We start from the raw sequence: 24,977 nt of genomic DNA, 5'->3' as shown, positions 1-24,977 counted from the left end.
AACAATCTGTTGAGGAAGACCACATATCAAAGAGCAAACATGAGGCCCCAATTACATGATATTTTCATTTAAAAAAAATCAGAAAATCTCCTAATTATAGAAAGGAGTGTGGAAATTAATTTAGGATTAATTCTGTATTTATTCTAGGAGCGTGGAAAGTAATTTAGGATTAATTTTGTATTTATTCCATTGTTCCCCAATTACAAGTATAAATAGGGGTTGCAAATTGTTGTAAAAAATATAATTGGAACAATCTGTTGAGGAAGACCACAAATCAAGGAGCAAACATAAGGCCACAATTACGTGATATTTCCATTTGAAAAAAGTCAGCAAATCTCCTTATTAAAGAAAGGAGTGTGAAAATTAATTTAGGATTAATTCTGTATTTATTCTAGGAGCGTGGAAAGTAATTTAGGATTAATTTTGTATTTATTCCATTGTTCCCCAATTACAAGTATAAATAGGGGTTGCAAATTGTTGTAAAAAATATAATTTTGAACAGAGTTATATATATATATATATATATATATATATATATATTCTCCTTCCTTTAATTTTTTCACATGGTATCAGAGCTGGTTCATCAAACCTTTGCTCCTATTGTTCCCTAAGCTCACCACTAGCTCCGCCATTAAAAACAACGAAGGAACCATCACTCTTTCACTACCTATCTGATCTTCGTTGCTGCCATCAACGACCTCCGACGTCGTTGTCTCTATTGTTGTTCTTTGCTGAAGTCTTTGACATTGTCATTGGCGTCTCCGTCAACTTTCTGACGTTTTCTTTCTCGATCAGCTTATTGCTCTTTCAGATTTGCGCCTTCGCAGATTTGCCGTCCGATTTGATGTCATCTCTTGATCGTCTACATCGTCGTCTTCAACAAAGCAGAGAACACGCTGGTTCGTCTAAATTAGAGGTTGAAGACGACCTCCTTTTCACTGCTACAAATCTATGCCCAGCCAACCCACGTCAAAAGTGGGCTCTGAATCCCACCATTACTTCCACTCAATTTTGAAGAGCAATTCCAAAGTGACCCACTGACAGCTTTATGGATTAAGGCAAATCAATATTTTATATATTTAAAATATTCAAGTGAGTGGAGAATCAATTCTTCCAAAGGATCAAGGCAAATCAATATTTTAAATATTTAAAATATTTAACTGAGTGGAGGATCAATTCTTTTAAAAAAAAGGAAAAAAAAAAAGAAAAAGAAGAAGAAGAAGAAGTGTTTCATTTGAGAGGTTTCATTTTTCCTCATAGCTGAAAAGGAAGAGAAATTTGATAACCCTACCCATCACTTGTACCTTCACCCTTCGGATCACCCCAACATGGTCTTGTTTACCACTCCACTTACTGAAGACAACTACGCCTCATGGAGTCAAGCAATGCTTCTCACTCTTGAGGCAAAAAACAAGCTTAGCTTCATCAATGGCACGATTCCTTCACCAGCTTCTAGTTCCTCACTTGAGGCATGACAATGGAAACGATGCAACATCATGGTAATATCCTGGCTTCTCAATTCCATTTCTAAAGATATTTCTTCCAGCATAATCTATTGTGAATCCGCTTCTGTCATTTGGGCCGATTTAAAGGAACAGTATTCTCAAGTCAATGGGCCACCTCTTTACAAACTTAAACAAAATATTAGTAATCATGTTCAAGGTTCTCTTTCAGTTACATTATATTTTGCAAAGTTGAAGGGCTTAAGGGATGAGTTGGCTGAAATTCAATCCCCGCACATTTGCACATGCAGTACCTGCACTTGTGGTGCTTGTAAGAACAATCTGGCCCAACAAGAATCTGACAATATGTTGACCTTTCTTATGGGCCTCAATGAATCCTACGGTGTAACTTGTGGACATATACTATTGATGGATCCACTTCCAATTGTAAGTCATACCTATGCCCTGGTCATGCAAGAAGAACGCCACTGCAACATCTCGACTCCACCATCCATTGAAGGCATTGCTTTGGCCACCTCCAACTATCCACCACAGAAAGACAGCCGACTAGGTCCACCTAAAAGGTCCCTCAAATGCAATCATGGTGGGAAAGATGGGCACACTATTGATCGCTATTATCGCATCCATGGCTTCCCTCCGGGATCTTGTAACTCTAAGCCTGTCACAAGTTCCAAGCATAGTGCCAATCAAGTTTCCTCTACTACCAGCAGTTTTCCTTTTACCCCCAAGTAATGCCAGCAGCTATTGGCTATTCTCAACAATTCCACCCCTCCGAAATCCATGGCACAGCAAGTAGGTTGTGTTACTCTTCATTGGGAGGTACGCCCAATAGTGATCATCTATGGATTCTTGACAGTGGTGCAATGGACCATATGGTTTACACACTCACTATTCTGACCCAATCTTTTCCAGTCCATGGTCAGACAGTTCAATTACCGAATGGCTCCCATGCCACCGTTACTCATATTGGATCAGTTCGATTCTCTCCTACTCTCACTTTAAATAATGTTCTTTGTGTCCCGACCTTTCATTTTAACCTAATTTCCATTTGTAAGTTATGCAAAATACACCATTGTCTCATTATCTTTTCTTTTGATTTTTGTTTTATTCAGGACTTGCGCTCGATGAAGATGATTGGAATGGGAATTGAGCGGAACGGCCTCTACCACTTTGCAAAAACCAGAAAAGCTTGTTGTCAGATAGCCACCTCCACTTCGACTTCTCATATTTGGCATCAACGTTTATGACATTTGTCCAATAAAATTTTGTCTTTTCTTTCCAATAAAGAACCAATTATTTGTAATTCTGATTTGCAATCGTGTTTAATTTGCCCATTGGCTAAACAGACTCGGGCTCCAATTCCAACTAGTTTTATTTTTTCCCATAAACCTTTTGAATTACTACATGTTGACATTTGGGGTCTTATCACACACCTTCTATTATTGGTGCACGTTATTTTCTTACTATTGTCGACGATTTTACCCGTAGTACTTAGGTTTATTTAATGCACCACAAATCTAACACCTGTTCTCTCTTGCAATCTTTCATTCATCTTGTTGAAAACCAATTCTCTACCACCATCAAAATCAGACGAAGTGATAATGGGCCATAGTTTCACATGACCACATTTTACGTACCCAAGGGTATTGTCCACCAAACCAGTTGTGTCTCCACTCCTTGACAAAATGGAGTGGTTGAACGCAAACATCATCATCTCCTCAATGTTGCCCGCTCCTTACTCTATCAAGCACATATGCCTACACACTTCTGGGGGGATGCTATTCTTATTACTACCTATCTCTTTAACCGCACACCTTCTTTTGTTTTGAGTGGTTTATCTCCTTATGAAAAATTGCATGGTGTCAAACCCACATATACTCACCTGAAAGTATTTGGATGCTTGTGTTTTGCTTCTACTCACTCTTAGAACCTAGCCAAATTTGACCCACGAGCCATCCAATGTGTAACGACCTCTAATTTACCCATTTTTTAAATTTTTTTTCCATAATAACATTCAATATAAAAATCCTATAAAATCGTATAACATAATCAACCTGGACCCGTGGGTACCAGGGATATACTCAAAATGCAACTTAGATACCTAAGCAGCAAGAAACGTAAATTATAACATACCATACAACCAACCACAATACCAGAGTTCAACTAAACCTGTTGTATTTACAATCACTCACCAAAAAGGTCAAATGTATCCTAGGGTCATAACTCAAAATAAACTTGACCCTAACTCAACAACTCACCCTTCAGACAGGGTAGCCCCACCGATCTCTATTGTCGCGGAGCTCTATCCGCTTCTCTACCTAGATTTCCTGAAATGTTTATATAGTTAGGGTGAGACACCTCTTAGTAAGGAAAATAAACTAATATCAGTGTGTGACAGCATGAGTGTTTTCGTGTTATACATAATATCAGTGCATACATCATATCTGGTAAAAACTGTTGCTATCATACTTGAATAAAACATGATTTTTTATAATATAATATAATGTACTAAATTACTAACATGAAAATCATCTTATATATCTGTACAATGCTGAAATACACCCAAGTTGGATAGCTAGCTGATGTCATGTCTCACTCCCACATGACTAGGTTGTGCAGCCCGAAGGCGGGACCTTGCAATAGCTGGCCAACCATGCTAGATCAAACATAAATCTGTAAGTACCATGGGCCCGCCCCTACCTGGTCCCGGGACTGCCAGGGGGACTACTCCACTCTACACTGATGCCACATCGATTGCCATCTCCCACACTACTGGTCATGTGGTAACACTATCATAATTCTAAACATATATCTACGATACCGTGCTCTTGAAACTACACTAAACCATGTCATCTAGGTTCTGATATCATATAATAAATTTCATATGCTGAACATAGCCATTTCACATTTCATAATAATAACTGTCATGTAAATATTTCATAAATTTTGTTTGCGCCGGTATAACATAACATGAATCACGCCATCTGTGCTGACATAACATAACATGAATCACGGCATCTGCGCGGGCATAACATGACATACTGATCATAATTTTCCTGTACTATTTAATATTATAATCATAAAATCATGGTTCCTGTGTTCTTTTATAATTACCTTGAATACTATCATATCTTACTTGATTTGGGGAAGCATATTATTCTGATATACATATTTACATGGAAATTTAACCTTATGTCACACAGAAATGGGTAACATTCTGAATATAAAATCTGTTCTAAAATCATGATTTCTAACAAATCACGTTTAAATCATAATCCCGTTCATAACAGTATTCCCCAAACATAGTTATATAATATACGTATTTTCCTAAAATTTAATGCTCTAAAATGATAAATATTTTCATGAAAAATCTTGACTTAGTTTATCCCCTTACCTGGCTTACTGAGAAGCCTACAAAACCCTCGATTCTTACACCTGCAGTGTTCCCAGCACAACTCCCTGAAATTAACATTTTTTCCAATAAAACTTTAATATTTCCTTTCCCAACATATTCTACTCAGTCCAAAAACACCAAATACCCAATACTACTGAAATTAACTAACTTACCCAAATTTTGGGATGGTTCCCAAGTTAGCCTAACCAACAATCCACTATAGCAGATTTGAAGAGAATTTTCCTAGGAGTAGCATGGCGGCTTCAAATTGTCGAACCGATGAAAATTCGAGCTAGAAACTTAGAGAGAAGATAGAGGGGATGGAAATATAGAGAGAGAAGGGCTGCATGCGAAATTTCCTGTGCTGAAATCCAATTTTGGCATACTTATACACTGGCCTTCATTGACGAGACACGTCACTTCGTCGACGAGTTCAAGAAGGGAGTTTGTTGATGAACTCATAACCTTCGTCAATGAATTTTAGGCCCTAAAATTGCCCTCTCAATAATTCCTCGTCGACGAGACACGTGTCCCTATCGACGATCCCAATAAGCCACTTCGCGTTCGTCGACGAGAACCTGCTGTGACCTCTTTTTTTTTTTAATTTCCTTTTCTCCCTCTTTTATAATTTTAAATACCATAATTCTTCAGGTCTCTACATTCTCCCCTACTTATAAAAATTTCGTCCTCGAAATTTACTATTTGAGCGATTCATCATCCCTTAAAGAAAATGGGCTACTTATTTTATTACTTACCCTTATTTATGGCAGAGGAATATCGTGGTTACATTCAGGGTTTTGGGAGATTACAAATACATAAAATAAAATTCTCCCAAAACCAAAACACTACCTACAACTGAAAATTATTACATATATTGACTAACCTGCATAAAAGAGACATTATATATCTATTTGTATCTCTTCATGATTACTGTTATTCCCCGCTAAGCTAATGTGGGTATTTCTATCGTATCTCTTCCTCAAGCTCCCATAAAGCTTCCTATATCTCATGATTTCTCCACAAGAATTTTACTAGTGGAATCCTTTTACTACGCAATTCATGTTCCTTCCTGTCCAGAATCTGCACTAGAGTTTCTTCATAAGCCAAAGTATCACTGAGTTCTAACTTGGCATAACTGATGATATGAGAGGAATCTGGGATGTATTTCCTTAACATGTAAACATGAAATACATCATGAATTCTAAATAAAGGTGGTGGTAAAGCAAGACGGTAGGCAATTGACCCTACTCTTTCAAGAATCTTGAAAAGTCCAACAAACTTAGGGCTTAACTTACCCTTCCTCCCAAACCTCATAAATCCCTTCAATGGTGCTATCTTTAAAAATACATGATTCCCAACTTCAAATTCCAGTTTCTTGTGGCACGTATTGGCATTGCTTTTCTGCCGACTCTGAGCTGCACTAATCCTGTCTCTGATGCGCCGAACTTTATCATACGTCTATTATACAATTTTTGGTCCCAAAACTCACCTTTCACCAATCTTATCCCAGTAAAGAGGAGATTGGCATCTCCTACCATAAAATGCCTCATACGGTGTCATGCCAATGCTGGCCTAATAGCTGTTATTGTATGTAAACTCTACCAGCGGCATATACTGGGTCCAACTACCCCCAAAATCCAGCACACACGCCTCCAACATATCCTCTAATATCTGAATCACCCTCTCAGTTTGGCCGCCGTCTGAGGATGAAACGCCGGGTTGAAAGATAACCGAGACCCCAAAGCCTCCTAGAATCTCCTCCAAAACCATGACATGAATCGTGGGTCTTGGTCTGATACAATAGACACCGGCACTCCATGTGATCGTACAATCTCCTGAATATATAATTTTGTCAGTTTGTCTATGGAGTAGTTGACTTTAATAGGAATGAAGTGAGCAGTCTTTCTCAATCTATCAATGACCACCCAAATAGAATTCTGACCATGCAGTGCCGATGGAAAACCCATCACAAAGTCCATAGATACATAATCCCACTTCCATTGTGGGATGAAAAGTGGCTGCAATTGGCCCGTCGACCTCTGGCGCTCAGCTTTTACCAACTGGCACGTCAAACACTACTGTACGAACTCAGAAAATTTCCTCTTCATGCCGTTCCACCAGTAAGACTCTCGCAGATCCCTATACATTTTAGTACCATCCGGATGAACCGTGTACAAAGACTTGTGAGCCTCCTCTAAAATCGTCCTCTTAATATCAGCATCTGCAGGCACACATAATCTGGTGCAAAACCGTAGAGATCTGTCATTTGAAATACTGAATTCATCTCCCTGTCCGTCTTGCACCTTAACTATAAGCTTTACTAGTTTTGCGTCATCCTTTTGAGTGGTCTTAATCCTTTCCTGTAGAGTAGGCTGCACTACCAGGCTAACAATAAATGCCTGAGGATCACTCTTTACCAACTCTACACCAAGTCTCTCCAGATCCATCTGGATTGGATGTTGAACCTCCATAGCTGCCAGTGCTGGTCCCACTGATTTCCTACTCAGAGCATCAACTGCCACATTTTCTTTCCCTAGGTGGTAACAGATAGTGCAGTCATAATCTTTAATAAGTTCTAACCACCTTCTCTATCTCATGTTCAGCTCCTTTTGAGTGAAAAAGTATTTCAAACTTTTTTAATTGGAGAATATCTCACATTTCTCGCCATACAAGTAATGCCTCCAAATCTTTAGTGCGTGTACCACTGCAGCCAACTCCAAATCATGGGTAGGGAAGTTCTTTTCATACTCTTCAAACTGTTGAGAGGCATAAGCTACAACCCCACCATACTGCATCAATACAGAGTCGAGTCCTTTCAAAGATGCGTCACTATAAATTACATAACCATCACCCCTTAATGGAATGATCAATACTGGTACAGTGACAAGCCTCTGCTTCAGTTCCTGAAAGCCCTATTCATAGTTGCCATCCCATTCAAACTTGACATTTTTCCTGGTTAGTCGCTTCAGAGGCCCTAATAATTCTAAGAACCTCTCGAAAAATCGACGGTAATAACCTGCCAGCCCCAAGAAACTCTTGATTTCCTGAACTTTCTTCGGCCTGGCCCAATTCATTACTGCTTCAATCTTGTCGGAATCCACAAAAATTTCATCCCCTGATATAACATGCCCTAGAAATGCAACTTTCTTCAACCAAAACTCACATTTACTGAACTTGGCATACAATTTCTTTTCTCTAAACATCTAAAGTACCAGCCGTAAGTGTGTCTCATGCTTCTCAAAACTCCTCGAATAGACCAGTATATCATCAATGAAAACTACAACAAACTAGTCTAAATATTGATGAAATATTCTATTCATCAAATCCATGAATACTGCATGAGCATTCGTAAGACCAAAAGACATAACAAGGAATTTGTAATGCCCATACCTAGTCCTGAAGGCTGTCTTTAAGACATCCTCTACTTTTACTTTCACCTGGTGGTAGCCTGATCTGAGGTCAATCTTGGAATAGACCCGCGTACCCTGAAGCTGATCAAATAGATCATCTATATGGGGTAGAGAATACCTGTTCTTGATTGTCACCTTATTAATTTCCCTATAATCTATACACATTCTCATAGACCCATCCTTCTTCTTTACAAATAACACTGGAGCTCCCCACGATGATACACTAGGCCAAATAAAACCCTTATCTAGAAAATCTTGCAACTAATCATTTAGCTCTCCTAACTCTATTGCAGCCATTCTGTAAGGAACCTTAGAGATCGGTGCCGTACCGGGAAGTAGATCAATAGGGAAATCTACCTATGGTCAGGAGGCAATCGTGGAAATTCTTTTGGGAAAACATCTGGAAACTCCTTAACCACTGGTGTATTTCTAAGCTTCAACTCATTTCCTGACACCTCTTTTACAAAAGCCATAAACCCTTGACAACCATCCAGGAGTAGCCTTTTCGCTTGCATAGTTGACATTAACTGAGGCGGGGAACACACCTACGACCCCACAAATCTGAATTCTTGCTTGCCTGGTGTTTCTAAAAATTACTTCTTTCAAATGACAGTCAATATTAGCTTAGTTAGTTGCCAACCAATTCATACCCAGTATTACATCGAACCTATGCATGTCAAGTACAATTAGATCGACAGGTAGCACTCTCCCCTAAATTTCTACAGAATAGCCCCTGAGCACTCTACAACACTTTATCACTGAACCAGATGGTGAAGCTACTGGCATCTCTACATCTAATAACTAGGTTTTGCCTCCAGAAAATTTAGTGAAATTCTTAGACACAAAAGAATGAGTAGCACCTGAATCCAATAAAATAATTGCATAGCATGACAAAATAGTAAAGGTGCCTGTCATGACATTTGTGGCCGTCTCAGCGTCTCCTGACGTTAGAGCATAAACCCTCCCTCGGGCCAAATTCCTTTGCTGACCTCCACAAGGCGCTTGGTAACCTCCCCTGAACTGCATGAGAGCAGGAGCAGTACCAATAGGTGTAGGACAATCTTGTGCCAGATGCCTTGATCCTCCACAATGATAACATACACCTCTCCCGGCTTGACACTCCCCTTGATGCCTCTTTCCACATATCTGACATACATGGTAGGTTTGAGCACCTTGCACCTCATGGCCCCCAGTCTCCTGCCTTTGACCTCTACCGTAATTTCCTTTCCTCCACTAACCATGACCAAAGCCCTGCTGAAAGCCTGAAGGTGTGGACCTCTTCCTCTGCCCCTAATCCTATGCACCCAACTGCTCACCAGCCTCAGCCAAAGCTGCTCTATCCACTAACTCAGCAAAGTCTTGTATTTTAAACACCATAACTTTCCTATAGATCTCATGCCTCAATCCCTTTTCAAATTGTCTCGCTCTCTTTACTTCATTAGGAACAATATATAGGGCGAAGTAGGACAACTCGATAAATCTCGCCGCGTACTGTTGGACCATTAGCTGTCCCTGTTTCAAATTCAGGAACTCTTCCACTTTAACTTCCCTGATAGTAGTTGGGAAATATCTATCAAAGAATAATTCTTTAAATCGGTCCCATGTCATGACTATCGGCGTCATCCTCTGTTGCTCCAGAAATTTCACTATAATCCACCACCTCTCAGCCTCCCCTGTCAGTTTATAGGTGGCGAAGAGGACCCTCTGCTCCTCCGTGCACTATAATACTGTCAAAACCTTCTCGATCACCTGCATGCATCCAATTCTCAGTAGCTGCAGGGTCAGCTCCTTCTGAAAATGCGAGAGGATTTATCTTAGTGAATTTCTCAATCGTGCACCCACAGCTTGCAGACGAGCCACCCTGCTCTTTAGAGCTCCTAGTGATCTCAGCGATAACCTATTGAGCCAAACTGTGTAATACCGCATCAAAATTAGCCCCACCAGCACTCAAGGGCCCTGCACGATCACTACCGCTCACATGGGCGCTACCTCCTCCAGGGTCCATCCTGAAAAGACAATAAACATGACTTAGGGACCCTATCCTTATAACTTACACATCTAACCAAAATCCCCTATCTTGACATCTTTATCTTATTTCAAGATCTAGTCCTACACACTAGAAACACAACCCGGTAATAGTTTACTATGACTTTCTTGAAATCGTCACCATAGGAAAGACATAGAAACCACCATGGAAGTCCTGCCTCTAAACTTAAAAAAAAAAACCTCAAATCCTCTTCCTATACTCTAGTATTGTTTCTGTTGCACTCTATAATCTACAAAACCTGGCAACTTAGGCTTTGACACCAAATTGTAACTACCTGCTTAATTTACCCATTTTTTAATTTTTTTTTTCATAATAACATTCAATATAAAAATCCTATACAACCATATAACATAATCAACCTGGACCCGTGGGTACCAAGGATATACCCAAAATGCAACTCAGATACCTAAGTAGTAAAAAACGTAAATTACAACATACTATACAACCAACCACAATACCAAAGTTCAACTAAACCTGTTATATTTACAATCACCCACCAAAAAGGTCAAATGTATCCTAGGGTCATAACCAAAAATAAACGTGACCCTAACTCAACAACTTACTCTTTAGACAAGGTAGCCCCACCGGTCTCTACTATCGCGGAGCTCTATTCGCTCCTCTACCCAGATTTCTTGAAATATTTATATAGCTGGGGTGAGACACCTCTCAGTAAGGAAAATAAACTAATATCAGTGTGTGACAACATAAGTGTTTTCATGTTATACATCATATCAGTGCATACATTATATCTGGTAAAAATTGTTGCTATCATACCTGAATAAAACATGATTTCTTATAATATAATATAACGTACTAAATTACTAACATGAAAATCATCTTATATAACTGTACAATACTGAAATACACCTAGGATTGATAGCTAGCTGAAGTCATGTCTTACCCCCACATTATAAGAACCCGACTCGAGGTAGGTAGATTGAATAAATGAAAAAGGGTAAAACGGTAAATTTTGTAGACTTTGTTGACGAAGCCATTGTTCTCGTCAACGAAGACCCTTATATTTTTCATCATTGAAATTTAGAGCCTCGTCGACGAAGAGATACCGAATGTGTTGTAAAATATCGGAATAGGGTTCATCGCCAAAGGAGCCGGTTCGTCGAAGAAATGTATGGATGATTCGTCGATGAGGGCGCCATCTCGTCAACGAGGTTGGCTGGGTCAAAGGGGCTATAAATATCTGTTTCATTTGCTTCTTGGCTAAGTAAGCCAAAACTCTCTCTCTCTCTCTCTCTCTTTCTCTCTCTCTCTATCTCTCTCTTTCTTTCTCTCTCTCTCTCTCTCTCTCTCTCTCTCTCTCTCTCTCTCTCTCTCTCTTTCTCTCTCTCTCTCTCTATCTCTCTCTCTCTCTCTCTCTCTCTCTCTCTCTCTCTCTATATATATATATATATATATATATATATATATATTCGATTCTTCGCTGTTCGTTGTATGATTTGACGATCCGACGTTACCGCGTAGATCAGGGGAGGAATCTCTTCAAGAATAGTGGATCGAAAAGTCGTTTCAGGGATTTTCGGGCTTTAACCCAAAATCAAGGTAAGGGGATTCTATTTATATTAGTTTATTTTTGAAATCGAGATTGGTAAACCTATAGTTTATGATTGTATGTATGTTTTGGTTACTTATTTGGGAAAATCTATCAAGTGAAAATGTAGGATTTTCGGGTTACAGTTTTCGAAAAAATTTGGGGGTTTCGGGTATCATCTCTATTTTATTGTAGAAATAGTATGTTGTATTAAAAATGTTGTATTGAGATAACCGTACCCATATTTGTATTAAATTGTATTCTTGAACTGAAAATGATATGATTTACTATATACCAAATAAGTGTGGAATTAACTATTGTATGTAAAAATGTTCCAGGTTTTGTAAAATCAACTAGTGGTGGCTAATTACTGTACGCTAATGAGTATAGGGACATGAGTTCCAAAATTGTTCCTGGTTTTGTAAATCAGCTAGTGGCGGCTAATTACCGTACGCTAACACCATGTATCGGCTAATTACCATGGGCGAGAGTGTCCGACTCTATATCCGAGGGTGTAAAATATCGCCTATTCTTTTCAGTTGGTCACCGATGGGTGTGCGCTACACCGTAGTGGCAACGTTATCGCTGTGGGGCTTCGGTTATCACAGGTTATTGGGTGCTTGTATTGGCAACGTTATCGCTGTGAGGCTTCGGTTATTGCAGGGTAATTGAGTGCTTAGTGTGACAACACTGACCGTATGTTTGGGTATCGTATGTACTGGAACAAATTTGTGAAAAATACTAAAAATGTATTGAAATGTATTGAACTGTATTGTATTGTGTTATGTTTTATGCTAAAATAACACTCATATGCCACACACTGATATAACCTGCTTTCTTCCTTACTGAGAGGTGTCTCATCTCGAATATACAAATGTTTTTCAGGTCCTTCAGGTAGGCAAAACTAGCATCCTAGCGTCCGAAAGTGGGGGTGTCGGTTAGCTACGTTAGTACCTGTGTAAGTATGAGTTTTGTAACCGAGTTGTCATGGTTGGGTTTTGTAGACACCCGGAGTATGTACTGTAATTTTGGGAACGTATATCCTAGTTCTGTATAGAATCTGGTATGGGATGATGTATGTATAGAAAGAACATTTTTCACTACGTATTTGATGAGTATGGATATGTATGTGTATGTGTATAGGGTTTACGTATACCCCATGGGGTCGGACTCTCATTCATTATTGTATCATGTATGTTTAATTGTTACAAAAACAGGCTAGGTTACTATATTTACACTTGGGACCCATTTGTGGGTTCGGGGCATGACACACATGACTAGGTTGTGCAACTCAAAGGCGGGACCTAGAAATGGCCGGCCGACCATGCTAGGTCAAACATAAGTATGTAAGTACGATGAGCCCGCTCCTACCTGGTCCCGGGACTGCCAGGGGGACTACTCCACTCTATACTGATGCCACATTGACTGCCATCTCCCACACTACTAGTCGTGTGGTAGCACTATCATAATTCTGAACATATAGCTACGGTATAGTGCTCCTGAAATTGTACTAAATCATGTCATCCAGGTTCTGATGTCATATAATAAATTTCATATACTGAGCATAGTTGTTTCGTATTTCATAATAATAATTGTCATGTAAATATTTCATAAATTCTGTCTGATCATACTTGGTTATGGCATCTGTGCCAACATGAATCTCAACATCTGCGCCGGCATAACATAACATGAATCATGACATCCGCGCCAGCATAACATAACATACTGAACATAATTTTCCTGTATTGTTTAATATTATAATCATAAAATCATGGTTCTTGTGTTCTTTTATAATTACCTTGAAAACTATCATATCTTACTTGATCTGGGGAAGCATATTATTTTGATATGCATATTTACATGGAAATTTAACCTCATGCCACACAGAAATGGGTAATATTTTGAATATAAAATCTATTTAAAAATCATGATTTCTGACAAATCGTCATAATCCTATTCATAACAGTATTTCCCAAACATAGTTATATAATATATGTATTTTCCTGAAATTTAATGCTGTAAAATGATAAATAATTTCATGAAAAATCCTGACTTAGCTTATCCCCTTACCTGACTTACTGAGAAGCCCACAAAACCCTTGATTCTTATACCTGCAGTGTTCCTAACACAACACCCTGAAATTAACATTTTTCTCAACAAAATTTCAGTATTTCCTTTCCCAATACATTCTACTCAGTCCAGAAACACCAAATACCCAATAATACTAAAATTAACTAACTTACCCAAATTTTGGGATGGTTCCCAAGTTAGCCTAACCAACGATCCACTTCAGTAGATATGAAAAGAATTTTCCTATGAGTAGTGTGGCGGTTTCGGATCGTCGAACTAGCAAAAAATTGAGCCAGAAAGGGGTACCGGCTCTATAAGCTTAGCACACACAAAGTCTTTGTTTCTTGAGATGTCATTTTTCATGAAGATATTTTTCCTTTTGCTTCTTCTAAACCTGAACCTGTAGAACCTATCCTACCTTGTCTTGTATTTTCCCTTGACGATAGTTTAGATGACTCGTATCTTATTCCTTCACCATCACCATCAACATATCCTATTCCGTCACCATCACCATCACCATCAACATCTCCTTCTCCAGTGCCTCGATGATCTAGTCGTCCCACTAAGCCACAGACATACTTGAAGGATTTTCATGTGGAACAAGTTCTACCATCTCGACCACCCACTCAATCTTCTGATTCTGCACTGGTCCGTTCATCAAGTACTTATTATTTCCTCACTGATTGCCTTTCTTATTCCCGCTTAACTCCTATTCATCGTGCCTTCACCATAGCTATCTCTTTTGCCAAAGAACCACAATATTTCTTACAGGCCATGACCGATCCAAACTGGCATACTGCTATACATGTTGAGATTGATGCTTTTGAGCTCAACAATACCTGTATCCTCACTCCTCTCCCTCCAGGTAAGAAGCCTATTGGATGTAAATGGGTCTATAAGATCAAATAAAATCCAGATGGATCCATCGAACGATACAAGGCTAGCCTCATTGCCAAGGGTTACAGTCAACAAGAAGGCATTGACTACACCGAGACATTTGCTCCAGTCGCCAAGATGGCCACCGTTCGCACCATTCTGGCACTTACTTCCATGCATTACTGGCATCTTCATCGTCTTGATGTCATCAATGCTTTCCTCTATGGAGATTTTGGAAGAAGAAGTATACATGCAGCTTTCGCTGGGATTCATACGAAAGGGGGAGACTAAAGTATGCAAGCTCATTAAGTCTCTCTATGGCCCTAAACAAGCCTCGAGGCAATGGTATGCCAAGCTCTCATCCACCCTTATTGATGTAGGATATTCACTGTCCAAGGCAGACTACTCACTTTTCGTCCGATCCCACAAGAACAATTTCACAGTCATTTTAGTATATGTGGATGATACTATCGTTGCAGGAAATAGTTTGGAGCAGATCAATGCGGTCAAGAAATTTCTAAGCGACTACTTCAAGCTCAAAGATTGGGGAATTCTTAAGTATTTCTTGGGACTTGAAGTGGCTCGTTCAGCCAAGGGAATATTTCTGTCTTAGAGGAAGTATGCCCTTGAGATACTGGAAGACGCTGGCTTCCTTGGAGCTAAGCCTAGCAACTTTCCCATGGAACAAAACCTTGCACTCAGTGAGAGTGAAGGTGAACTCATTACAGATGCTTCATCATATAGACGACTTGTTGGAAGACTGATTTATTTGGCAGTCACATGATCAGACTTAGCCTATTCAGTACATATACTAAGTCAGTTTATGGACAAGCCACGTATACCACACTTGAATGCAGCACACAGAGTCTTGCGGTACATTAAGAAATCTCTTAGCCAAGGGCTTTTCTCGTCAGCTTCTAGTGAAATTCAACTCCATGCATACTGTGATGCAGATTGGGCACCCCGCAAGGACACTAGATAATCAGTCACTGGGTATTGTATCCTGCTCGGAAAATCACTCATTTCCTGGAAGACCAAGAAGCAAACAACGGTCTCTCGCTCCTCAGCTGAAGCAAAGTATAGATCTATGGCCTCTACGTGCTGTGAGGTCACTTGGTTAAGATCTTTACTCTCAGATCTTGCAGTGACATATTCTCAACTAGTCAGACTGTACTGTGATAACAAAGCTGCTATACATATAGCCTCAAATCCAATGTTTCATGAACGAACCAAGCATATCGAGATAGATTATCATGTGGTTTGAAAAAAACTCCAAAATGGGATCATTCAAACAATCCATATGCACTAAAGCTAGCAACCCGCTGATTTATTTACCAAAGCTCTTGGAGTTACACAATTTAACTACCTACTCAGCAAGTTGGTTGTTATAAATACCCACGCTAACTTGAGGGGGAGTATTGAGGAAGACCACAAATCAAGGAGTAAACATGAGACCCCAATTACGTGATATTTTCATTTGAGAAAAATCAGCAAATCTCCTTATTATAGAAAGGAGCGTGGAAATTAATTTAGGATTAATTTTGTATTTATTCAATTATTCCCCAATTACATGTATAAATTGGGGTTGCAAATTGTTGTAAAACATATAATTTTGAAAAGATTTTTTTTTAAAAATTTTTTATTCTCTTTCCTTTAATTTTTTTCACAAAAATCTTTGGGTTGGGGTTTGATAAATAATTTTTCCGGAAGTGAGATCCGTTTGATTCGGGTCCGTGCAAATGTGCGGCCTTCGGGCCAAGACCCCCAATCACAATTACTTTCCCCAAGCAGGAATCACAAAGTAATGTACTCAAAGCCCAATCCTTTGGTTGGGCTTCACAAATAAAAGTCTGCATTGTTCAACAGTTAGGAGTTTCTGTGAGGGGCAACGTTGGTCGTTGGATATATGTGAGGCTCCATTTACGGTGACCCTTACATCTTTACCTCCACACATTCAAATTTAGAATCTAAAATTTGATCTTCCCAAACATAAAAGTATTATTTATATTTTAAGATAGTCAAATATTTAGTTGTTGAGGATGAAGTATTTCAAACACGCATTTTGCATATAGTTTCGAATAATAAAAAGAGAAAATATATTGATCTTTTCTGAGATTTGATAAAATGATAATTACTTTTTCAAAGCTTTCAAAAATTTTTAAAAATCTCTCTTGAAATTTCAATAATTTTAAAGATTTCTTCTAAAATTTATTAAAAACACATAAACTTCGCCTTATATTTTATAGGAGGATAAGTTTCTTGAAAGCGGGTATATATATTTTTTTAACAAGTCTCAATAGGGATTACTGATATTTTTGAAATCTCAAAAACTATTTTAACCTTTAAAAAAAAAAAAAAAATTTGCTCTAAAAGACTAGAGAATATATGAAATAAGTGAAAATTTTGAAGGTAGAGACTTAAAATCTTGTTTTAAGGAGGATAACATCTCTAAGGTCTAAAAGAACAGAGAATGCCATTCGAAGGTAGGGGCATTTTTTTCCACAGGTCAGCATTAAAAGGTGGAACTAGTTAATATCTGAACTTATTACAGTCACATGTAAGACACGATGAAGGGATTAAAGAACTGCACGTGGCATTGAAAACCTAAACCTCTCAGTCACAGTGCAGGCAGGGGGGGCGTGGGGATGCTGTAGGAGTAGTGGGGTTGCCCAGCTGGTTCTCCCTCATACCTTGCTTGCACTTTTGCCCACCATCGACCTTCGTGGCCATTATTGCACCCATGCAGGTCTAGGTGTGTGCTTTCAATCGTAGTGCAGCAGTAGGAATACCATTACTGGCGACCCCATTCCATCTGCCAACTAGCTACGCAGCTGGGTTTCTATTTCACCTTGTCTTGAGAGAGAGAGGGTCCAATATGTTCAACACAGAAGCTTATATGCATATATGGCAGTGGAGGAATTAAGGTTGTTCACCTTGTCTTTTATTTCATTTTTTGTTTTTGTCTTCTGGAGTCCACCTATGCCCTAGCTCGCTACAATATATATGGCATTACCAATTTCAATGGTTTATTTATATTAAATATTTTCTTTGAAAAAAACAAAAAAAAGAAAAAGAAAATCAATGACACATGTTAGTAAATTTGATTAATTAATTTACTTTATTTCATTTCATTTTTATTGTGACCAAATATAAAAAATATAAATTTATTCATTTTCTTTAATATTTTTAAAATTTTAAGCATGCCAAAAGGGTTTCTTTTTGGGGGGTAACCTTTTTTGGCCGTTGATTTGTGGAACACATTTACTTTGTTAGGCAAAAATAAGGGGCGATGACACGAAGGGAGACGACCCGACCCTGAAATTGAAGACACACTAATGATTCATTCCCTTTTGTAGAATGTGAAAGTCAAATGTGTACGTATAACTGTTGATACTAATTGATTAATGGGGTCTGCACTAAGCTCTTGTGGTAGGGAGATGATCAACCATTGATCATGACCATTCACTTTTTCTCCCCACCTGCACCCACCTCAATCATCCAAATGCACAGTGATGCAAGGAAATTAACCCTAATTCCATCCCTGTAAATTAAAGATTATATAATAGATCAATCACCAGATTAAATACTGTTCATAAAATCTTTCAAGTTTCCAGAATTTCTCATTTCTTCCTTCAAGTTTGAATTTATAGATACTCTTATCCTTTCATGTTAATTTTCTATTAGTATTCAAATACAAGTATATATATATATATTCTTTCATTATATCTTTAACCCTTAAAGAGTTGCTAATTTCTTATAAGTGAAAGTTTTTTTTTTTTTTTTTGGTCAATTTTGCCCTCAACCATCAATCTATAAGTGACTGGATTGTTTTTATCTATTATTTGAAATATACTTTATGCATTTTGTTCTGATCATAGCTAAAATGGTAGGAAATTTGATGGGGTTGTAAATATTAAAGCATCGAGAGCAAAAAAAAATTATTTTTTTTGTTTTAATTTGTATTGAATGTAAAATTGAAGACTGATTTCCATTTGAAAGAAATGTTTCTTTTGTTTTGAAAGTAGGCATCATGAAATAAACTTAATAAAGGTAAAAAGGGCGGAAATAAATATGTTCTTAACTTTTGTTTGAATACTAACGGAATGTTCACATGAGGGGTATAAGTGTCCATATATTCGAACTTGAAGGGAAGTCTATGGGGTTTTAAAAATCTTAGAGAAATTCCTTATCTTTTTGGCAAATTTTAGGGGAGATGGATGTCTTTTATCTTAAATATAAGTATTTGTAAGTAAAAATATTTAAATATTTCATAATGTACGTTTTGATGATAATTCTTTTGAATTCCTTTAGAACTAAAAAATAAAAAACATTAATGAAAAAAATATGAAAGAATTTTTTTTTTGGTGTTTGTTTATTAGGAAAAGTAAGAAGAAAAGAAACTCTTCATTTTACATTTAGTTAATTTTTTTTAAAAAAAAAATTAATTTTAACAGAACAACATTTTATTTTTAGTGGTATGTAAAAAGAAAATATATTAAAAAAAATATCTTTTTTAAAAATCTTAATCCAAGTAGAGCATTGAGATGAACTAGTAAGGATGAGTTTGTCATCTTACAAAAATTAGTTGTTTTTTTTTTTTTTTTTTTTGCAATTTATTGTACTGCTCATCTTAAATTGAGTTCTAGTTAGGGAAATTGAAAGCTATGATGCAATAATATTATGAAATTTTTTTTAATTAATCTAATAATTAAGAAAGTGCTCATTTGCTTATATATATATATATATATATATATATATATATATATATATATATATATTATCTTCATTTTGAGACACAACTATAATTTTCTTAAATACATTTGAAAATTCAAATTGCATGATGTCCTAAGGGGATTGAACAATCTTTTGATTGACTCAAAAACTCCTGCTTAACTAACCTATAAATCTTATGTAAGGAGAATAACTATAATATACAATTATCATTTGGATTCAAAACCTTTTGCTAGCATGCCATGTGATAATATTAAGGACAAACGAGTTATATATGACTTAAATATATATTAAGTATAACTGATCCTAAGTTCATGTGAAGAACGAGTGTTATGTTAAGCTATTGATGGCCAGTGTAAAATTTTGTAGATCTGTATCATAAGAATCCTCAATAGTCACACTATTTAGGAGTAGAGAAAAATCATTATAATTTTTAACACAACGTCGTGGGGACTTGCATTACTTGCCACATTGCCAGATGAATATCACAGTTAAATGATTATTATTGTATCTTAGAAATGCACAAAGATAACATAAATACTTATAAATTTAACTTATTTTAAATTGATTTTGGTTAATTTTCTTACACCTTATATCTCTCTATTCATAAATTAAATCCTTATTTAACTTATTCATTTTTTTTATGATCTAGGGACTCCAACCATCATTGGGTCATATTGGACATAATGGTGCGACGTCAGACCCGAGAGGGTGAAAACTTGCCTATTGATGCACTTCTTGAAATTTACTAGGGTAAACTGTTAAAGGACAATTGAACTCGTGATTTTAGGATTATCAAAGTTATAAGTTGTCCTTAGTACTTGAATTAATTCAGTTGAACAACTTATTTGCTCATTAAAGTCATAAATCATTTTTATCACTTAAGTCAATTCAGCTGAGCAACTTGTCGGCTTATTAATATGTGGGAGAGAGAGAGAGAGAGGGGGGGAGGAAAGATTTGATTATACATTTACCAAACAAGCCTAGTGCGATCCACATATTTTTGGCGTAAGGCACACGAGGATGGACGTGGATGGGGGAGGGACCCCAAGCCCCAGAAACAGTCAAACAAATTGAAGGATAAATAATGGAGTTGCAGGGACAGGGACAGGGACAGGGAGTTCCTATATACATAAGTGGGCATTGATATGGAGAATGACGTATTGAAGTTGAATAATGCATGCATGCATCGAAATCCGCGCAAGCTAACAACTGATCATAAGATAAGACTACCCTAGCTAGAAATTTTGGATTGTTTGGATACTGTTAACAAAATAATTAGGAATGGAACAACCATTCCACCCACCGCCCAATGCCCATGACAAGGCCGCAGCCTAACCCTAGGATGGGATAGCTACTTTCGGTATGTAATATATAAGGACAAAGACTACCAGCCACATTACTTGTATGTGTATAATTGATGGGGCAAGGCCATGGGGTTTCTGTCCTTTTTTGATTTCCATGGTACAGATAAAAGAGAGAGAGGGAAAGGCCATGGGGTTTATGTCGTTATTTGATTTCCATGGTGCAAATAGAAGAGAGAGGGAGAGAGAGAGAGAGAGGGAGAGAGAGAGAGAGAGAGAGAGAGATGATGATGATGATGACGTGACTTCCAGGCTTCGCAGACTCAGTTGGGGTTTGGCATGGTGAACGCAATAGCTTACAAGTCAAATAATGGTACCAAGTGAACGACGACTTTACGTTCACTACTGTAGTATTCCAATTGCTTGGGGCAAGCCCACACAGCTTTTTTCGGTTTTATTATTATTTAATAATAAAATATAAAATACAGTCTAATGCTTAACTTGGTAATGTGAGATTTTTGTCACTTCTCAAAACTTGATTACCTTACCATTTAAATCTTGTACTGAGAGATTTGTCACGCGTTTAAGCCATGATTGCCTTGACCTTTTAAATCTCACAGTTTGATCCTACAAGATTTTTTGTATCAAATTATTTTCAATGCATTGAAAGATTAAAAAATAAATTAATATTTATATAATTTTTATAAAAAATAATATAAAAAAATTAAAAAAATAAATTAATGTTTCTATAATTATAAATATTTTTCATAATTACCTTCTTTCATATGTAAACTAAGAGCCAAAAATCTAATCTTTTTTTTTTTTTTTAAAAAAAAAGACTTTTTCCAACTTTTCTCTATATTTTGAATAAATTGAAAACAATGAAATATTTTTGTAAATGTTTGAAAATTTGAAAATAAAAAAAAAATTATTTTCACAAGTGAATAGTCATATTTATTTTTTAAAAACTGTAGTTTAGTTATTTTAAATAAAAAATGAGCTATACTTTGTCACGCTATAGAATATTTGTCACACTAGCAAAGAAAAAGTGAATATATCTATCCAATTCTATTAGTTATTTTTAAATTTTAAAAAATTATTGCATTTTCATTTGCTCCCTTTTTAAAGTTATTTACTAACTCGACATTTTTCATTGTAAGTTCTATGTTTACCATTTAATTTGTTTTCAATATTATTCTAAAAAAAAAAAAGAAGTGAATGTTTGATTTTAAGGTTTTCCTCAGTTTATATTTTTTTATTAGAGTATAATTGCATGTATGATAGGAGGATTAAAATAGCAACGATAATTTTTTGAGATAATTTGCATCTTGATGGCTATTTCTTTGATAATGAATAGATAGTTTGCATGAATTCAAGACATCTGCATCAGGTGTCTTGTCTCGTCATTGTTCTATCTGTAGATCATCTCCTCCAAGACGTACTGCGTAATCATCATTCATGTCAAATGCACGGGGAGAGAACTGATATGATGTCTCTGGACAAGAACGAGGTGACATAGTAGGTGCATCAACCACCTCCCCATTGAAAATGTCGTCCAATAAAAATGACATCAATGGGGTGGTAGTAGAGTCAGAAGGGGAATTAGCCTGTCTACTGGACGGTCCAGCAATATTAGCTCCTGATGAAGGTGCATACAGTGTTGACGGACCAAACACGTTGTAATGACCCAAAAATAACTATTTAAAATAATAAGAAAGATGATAAAAGGAAAAGGGGAAATAGAAGAAAGGGAAAAGAAATTTTAAAAGGGTAACAAGCAGGCACTCGTCAATGAACTGGATTTTTCTCATCGATGAGTAATCTTCTAAGCCTTGTCATCGAGTATGCATGTCTCGTCGACGAGGGTTTACCGAGAGAGGTTCTCATACTTCTAAATTTCGTCAGCGAGCTCTCGATTTTGTCCACAAACTATGTTTTTGGGCTTGTCAACGAGTCCAGGTGTCTCGTCGACGAGGCCACATGGCAAGTTGCCTATAAATAGGCAAAAATTAGAATTTCAGCAAAGGAATTCATTTTTCCTTCTGTTTCTCTCTCTAAAATGGCCCCTTTGCCTTCTCTTTTCGAATCCGGCGTGGATTTAGCCCGATTCAAAGATCGGAAGCTACCACGAGTATAGGGACATGAATCCAGAAAATAAAAAAAAATAAAAAAAAGAGAAGGGAAATTATAAAGGGTAAAACAATAGAGCTCGTCGATGAGGCTCCATTTCTCATCGATGAGGTTTCTTCTGTGGCTTGGCGATGAGATGCCAGGGCTCGTTGACGAGGAGTTACCGAGGGATTTTCAGAGATTCTGAAATCGTAGGCTCGTTGACGAAGTCATCTTCTCGGCCATGAGCGACCTTCTTTAGCTCGTCAACAAGAACTCTAACTCATCGACGAGGCTGGTTGGGTCAACCTAGTTATAAATATAATATCCTTTTCTTCCATGCTAAGTTATCCCATTCTCTCTCTCTCTCTCTTTCTCTCTCTCTCTCTCTAGGATTTCATGTCGTTTGTTGTCGGAATCAATCATCTGACATCACTACGTGGGTTAGGAGGAGAATCTCTACAGCTATAGCGGATTAGATTTTCGATATGAGGATTTTTGGGTTTTTTCCTAAAATCGAGTTATGGGTCCGATTCCATTTTTGATTCGGTATTTATATAGTGGTCGAGATTATAATGAAATAATGTTCTTTGGTTTTTAGGTTTCGGGGAACCCGGGTCATTGTTTTGGATCGATTCGTTCGTGTTTTGATTTTTGGGATTGAGGTAAGGGGATTTGTTTACATTTGTATTTTTAGAAAAAGAAACCATAGAATATGTAGCCTATGTTTATATGTACTTGTTGACTGCTTATTTGCAAAATTTTACCAGAAAAAAAATTCCGATTCTTACGGTTTTCACAATTTTATGGTTTTGACAAAAATGAGGTTTTTGGCATATGATTTCCAAAATTCTTAAACTACTTTGTTTGCACTAAAAATAAAGTAGGAGATGTTTGAAACTCTTATTAGCAGTAGAAATGATATTTTATGAACCAGTTTATATGAAATGTATATATATGATTAAATAAGTGTGACGTATGATATTACTTGATTCTATACTAATTTGAGATGCATGTATATGGACTATGAGGACTAAGGTTCCAAGTGGATATTAGAAATTGCAGAAAACAGCAGCTGGTTAGATACTGTGCCAAGTATGAGAAAAGGGTTAAATCGTGAGGTTACGAGCCAATTTTCACCACAATATGAATGAAAGTATGCATGAATGAAATTGTGAAAATATTGGAATTGCATAGGTTATTATGTTATACTGTAAATTGTATATATGATGTTAGCTTTGGTGTATTTCCAAGAGGGGGGGGGGGGGTGAACTGGAATTTAAAACCTTTTTCCTAGGTTAAATGAAATATCCGTATAATACGACCTAGGGTCGATCTATATAATTCCAAATGCACAGATATATAAGCGATGCGGAAATTTAAATCAAGTGCATCATTCATACAATAACATACACGCACGGTAAATATAAAGTGCGGAAATGTAAATAAACACACGATATGTTATCGGAGTTCGGCCAACTGTGCCTACGTCCTCGCCTCTAGCTCGCAAGCCCGAGGATTCCACTAAAGCTCATTTAAAGGGTGGAGCGGCACTGATTACAACTAGATCAATTAGCAGAGGGCTGACCTCAACCTTTACAACCAGGTCAATTAGCGGGGTTGACCTCAACCTATATGTCTTAACAGGATGGCGCACCTAACTTTCCTAACCGGGTTTAAGCCAATCCGGGACTATTTCAAAGGGCTAGTCTCCCTTTTCAGGGTCATTCTTGGAAATACAGTAGTATTGAAATACAATCAAATGGTACAGTGACAGTGCTTTGGTGTAAAGCAGATATGTACCCAGTTACATGCAATCACATACACCACAAATGATATAATATGTAAGCTCAATGTGGTTTAATATATCAACTCTCAAATAGATTTACCATCGGTGTAATCAGTGCGTGAGAGTGCAATCACTACTATCTTTGTATCACAAGATGTATTCAATCTAAGTGCTCAAACAAGGACATTAACCAAACAATAAAAATATATATATACATATATATATATATATATACATA

General features: G+C 37.1%; 1 protein-coding gene across 1 annotated transcript; it reads left to right on the top strand.

Moving 5' to 3' along the window:
* The first annotated feature begins 1,496 nt into the window (after window positions 1-1,496).
* On the top strand, window positions 1,497-2,195 carry LOC131156022 (uncharacterized). The gene has a single exon (XM_058109475.1). It carries the CDS (start codon window positions 1,497-1,499, stop codon window positions 2,193-2,195), a length of 699 nt encoding a protein of 232 aa, XP_057965458.1.
* Window positions 2,196-24,977: the final 22,782 nt, after the last annotated feature.

The sequence above is a fragment of the Malania oleifera genome, chromosome 5, assembly GCF_029873635.1.
Source record: "Malania oleifera isolate guangnan ecotype guangnan chromosome 5, ASM2987363v1, whole genome shotgun sequence".
In the NCBI taxonomy this organism is placed as follows: domain Eukaryota; kingdom Viridiplantae; phylum Streptophyta; class Magnoliopsida; order Santalales; family Ximeniaceae; genus Malania; species Malania oleifera.
Note: the sequence above shows the minus strand (reverse complement) of the source record. Positions and strands in the feature narration are given on the sequence as shown.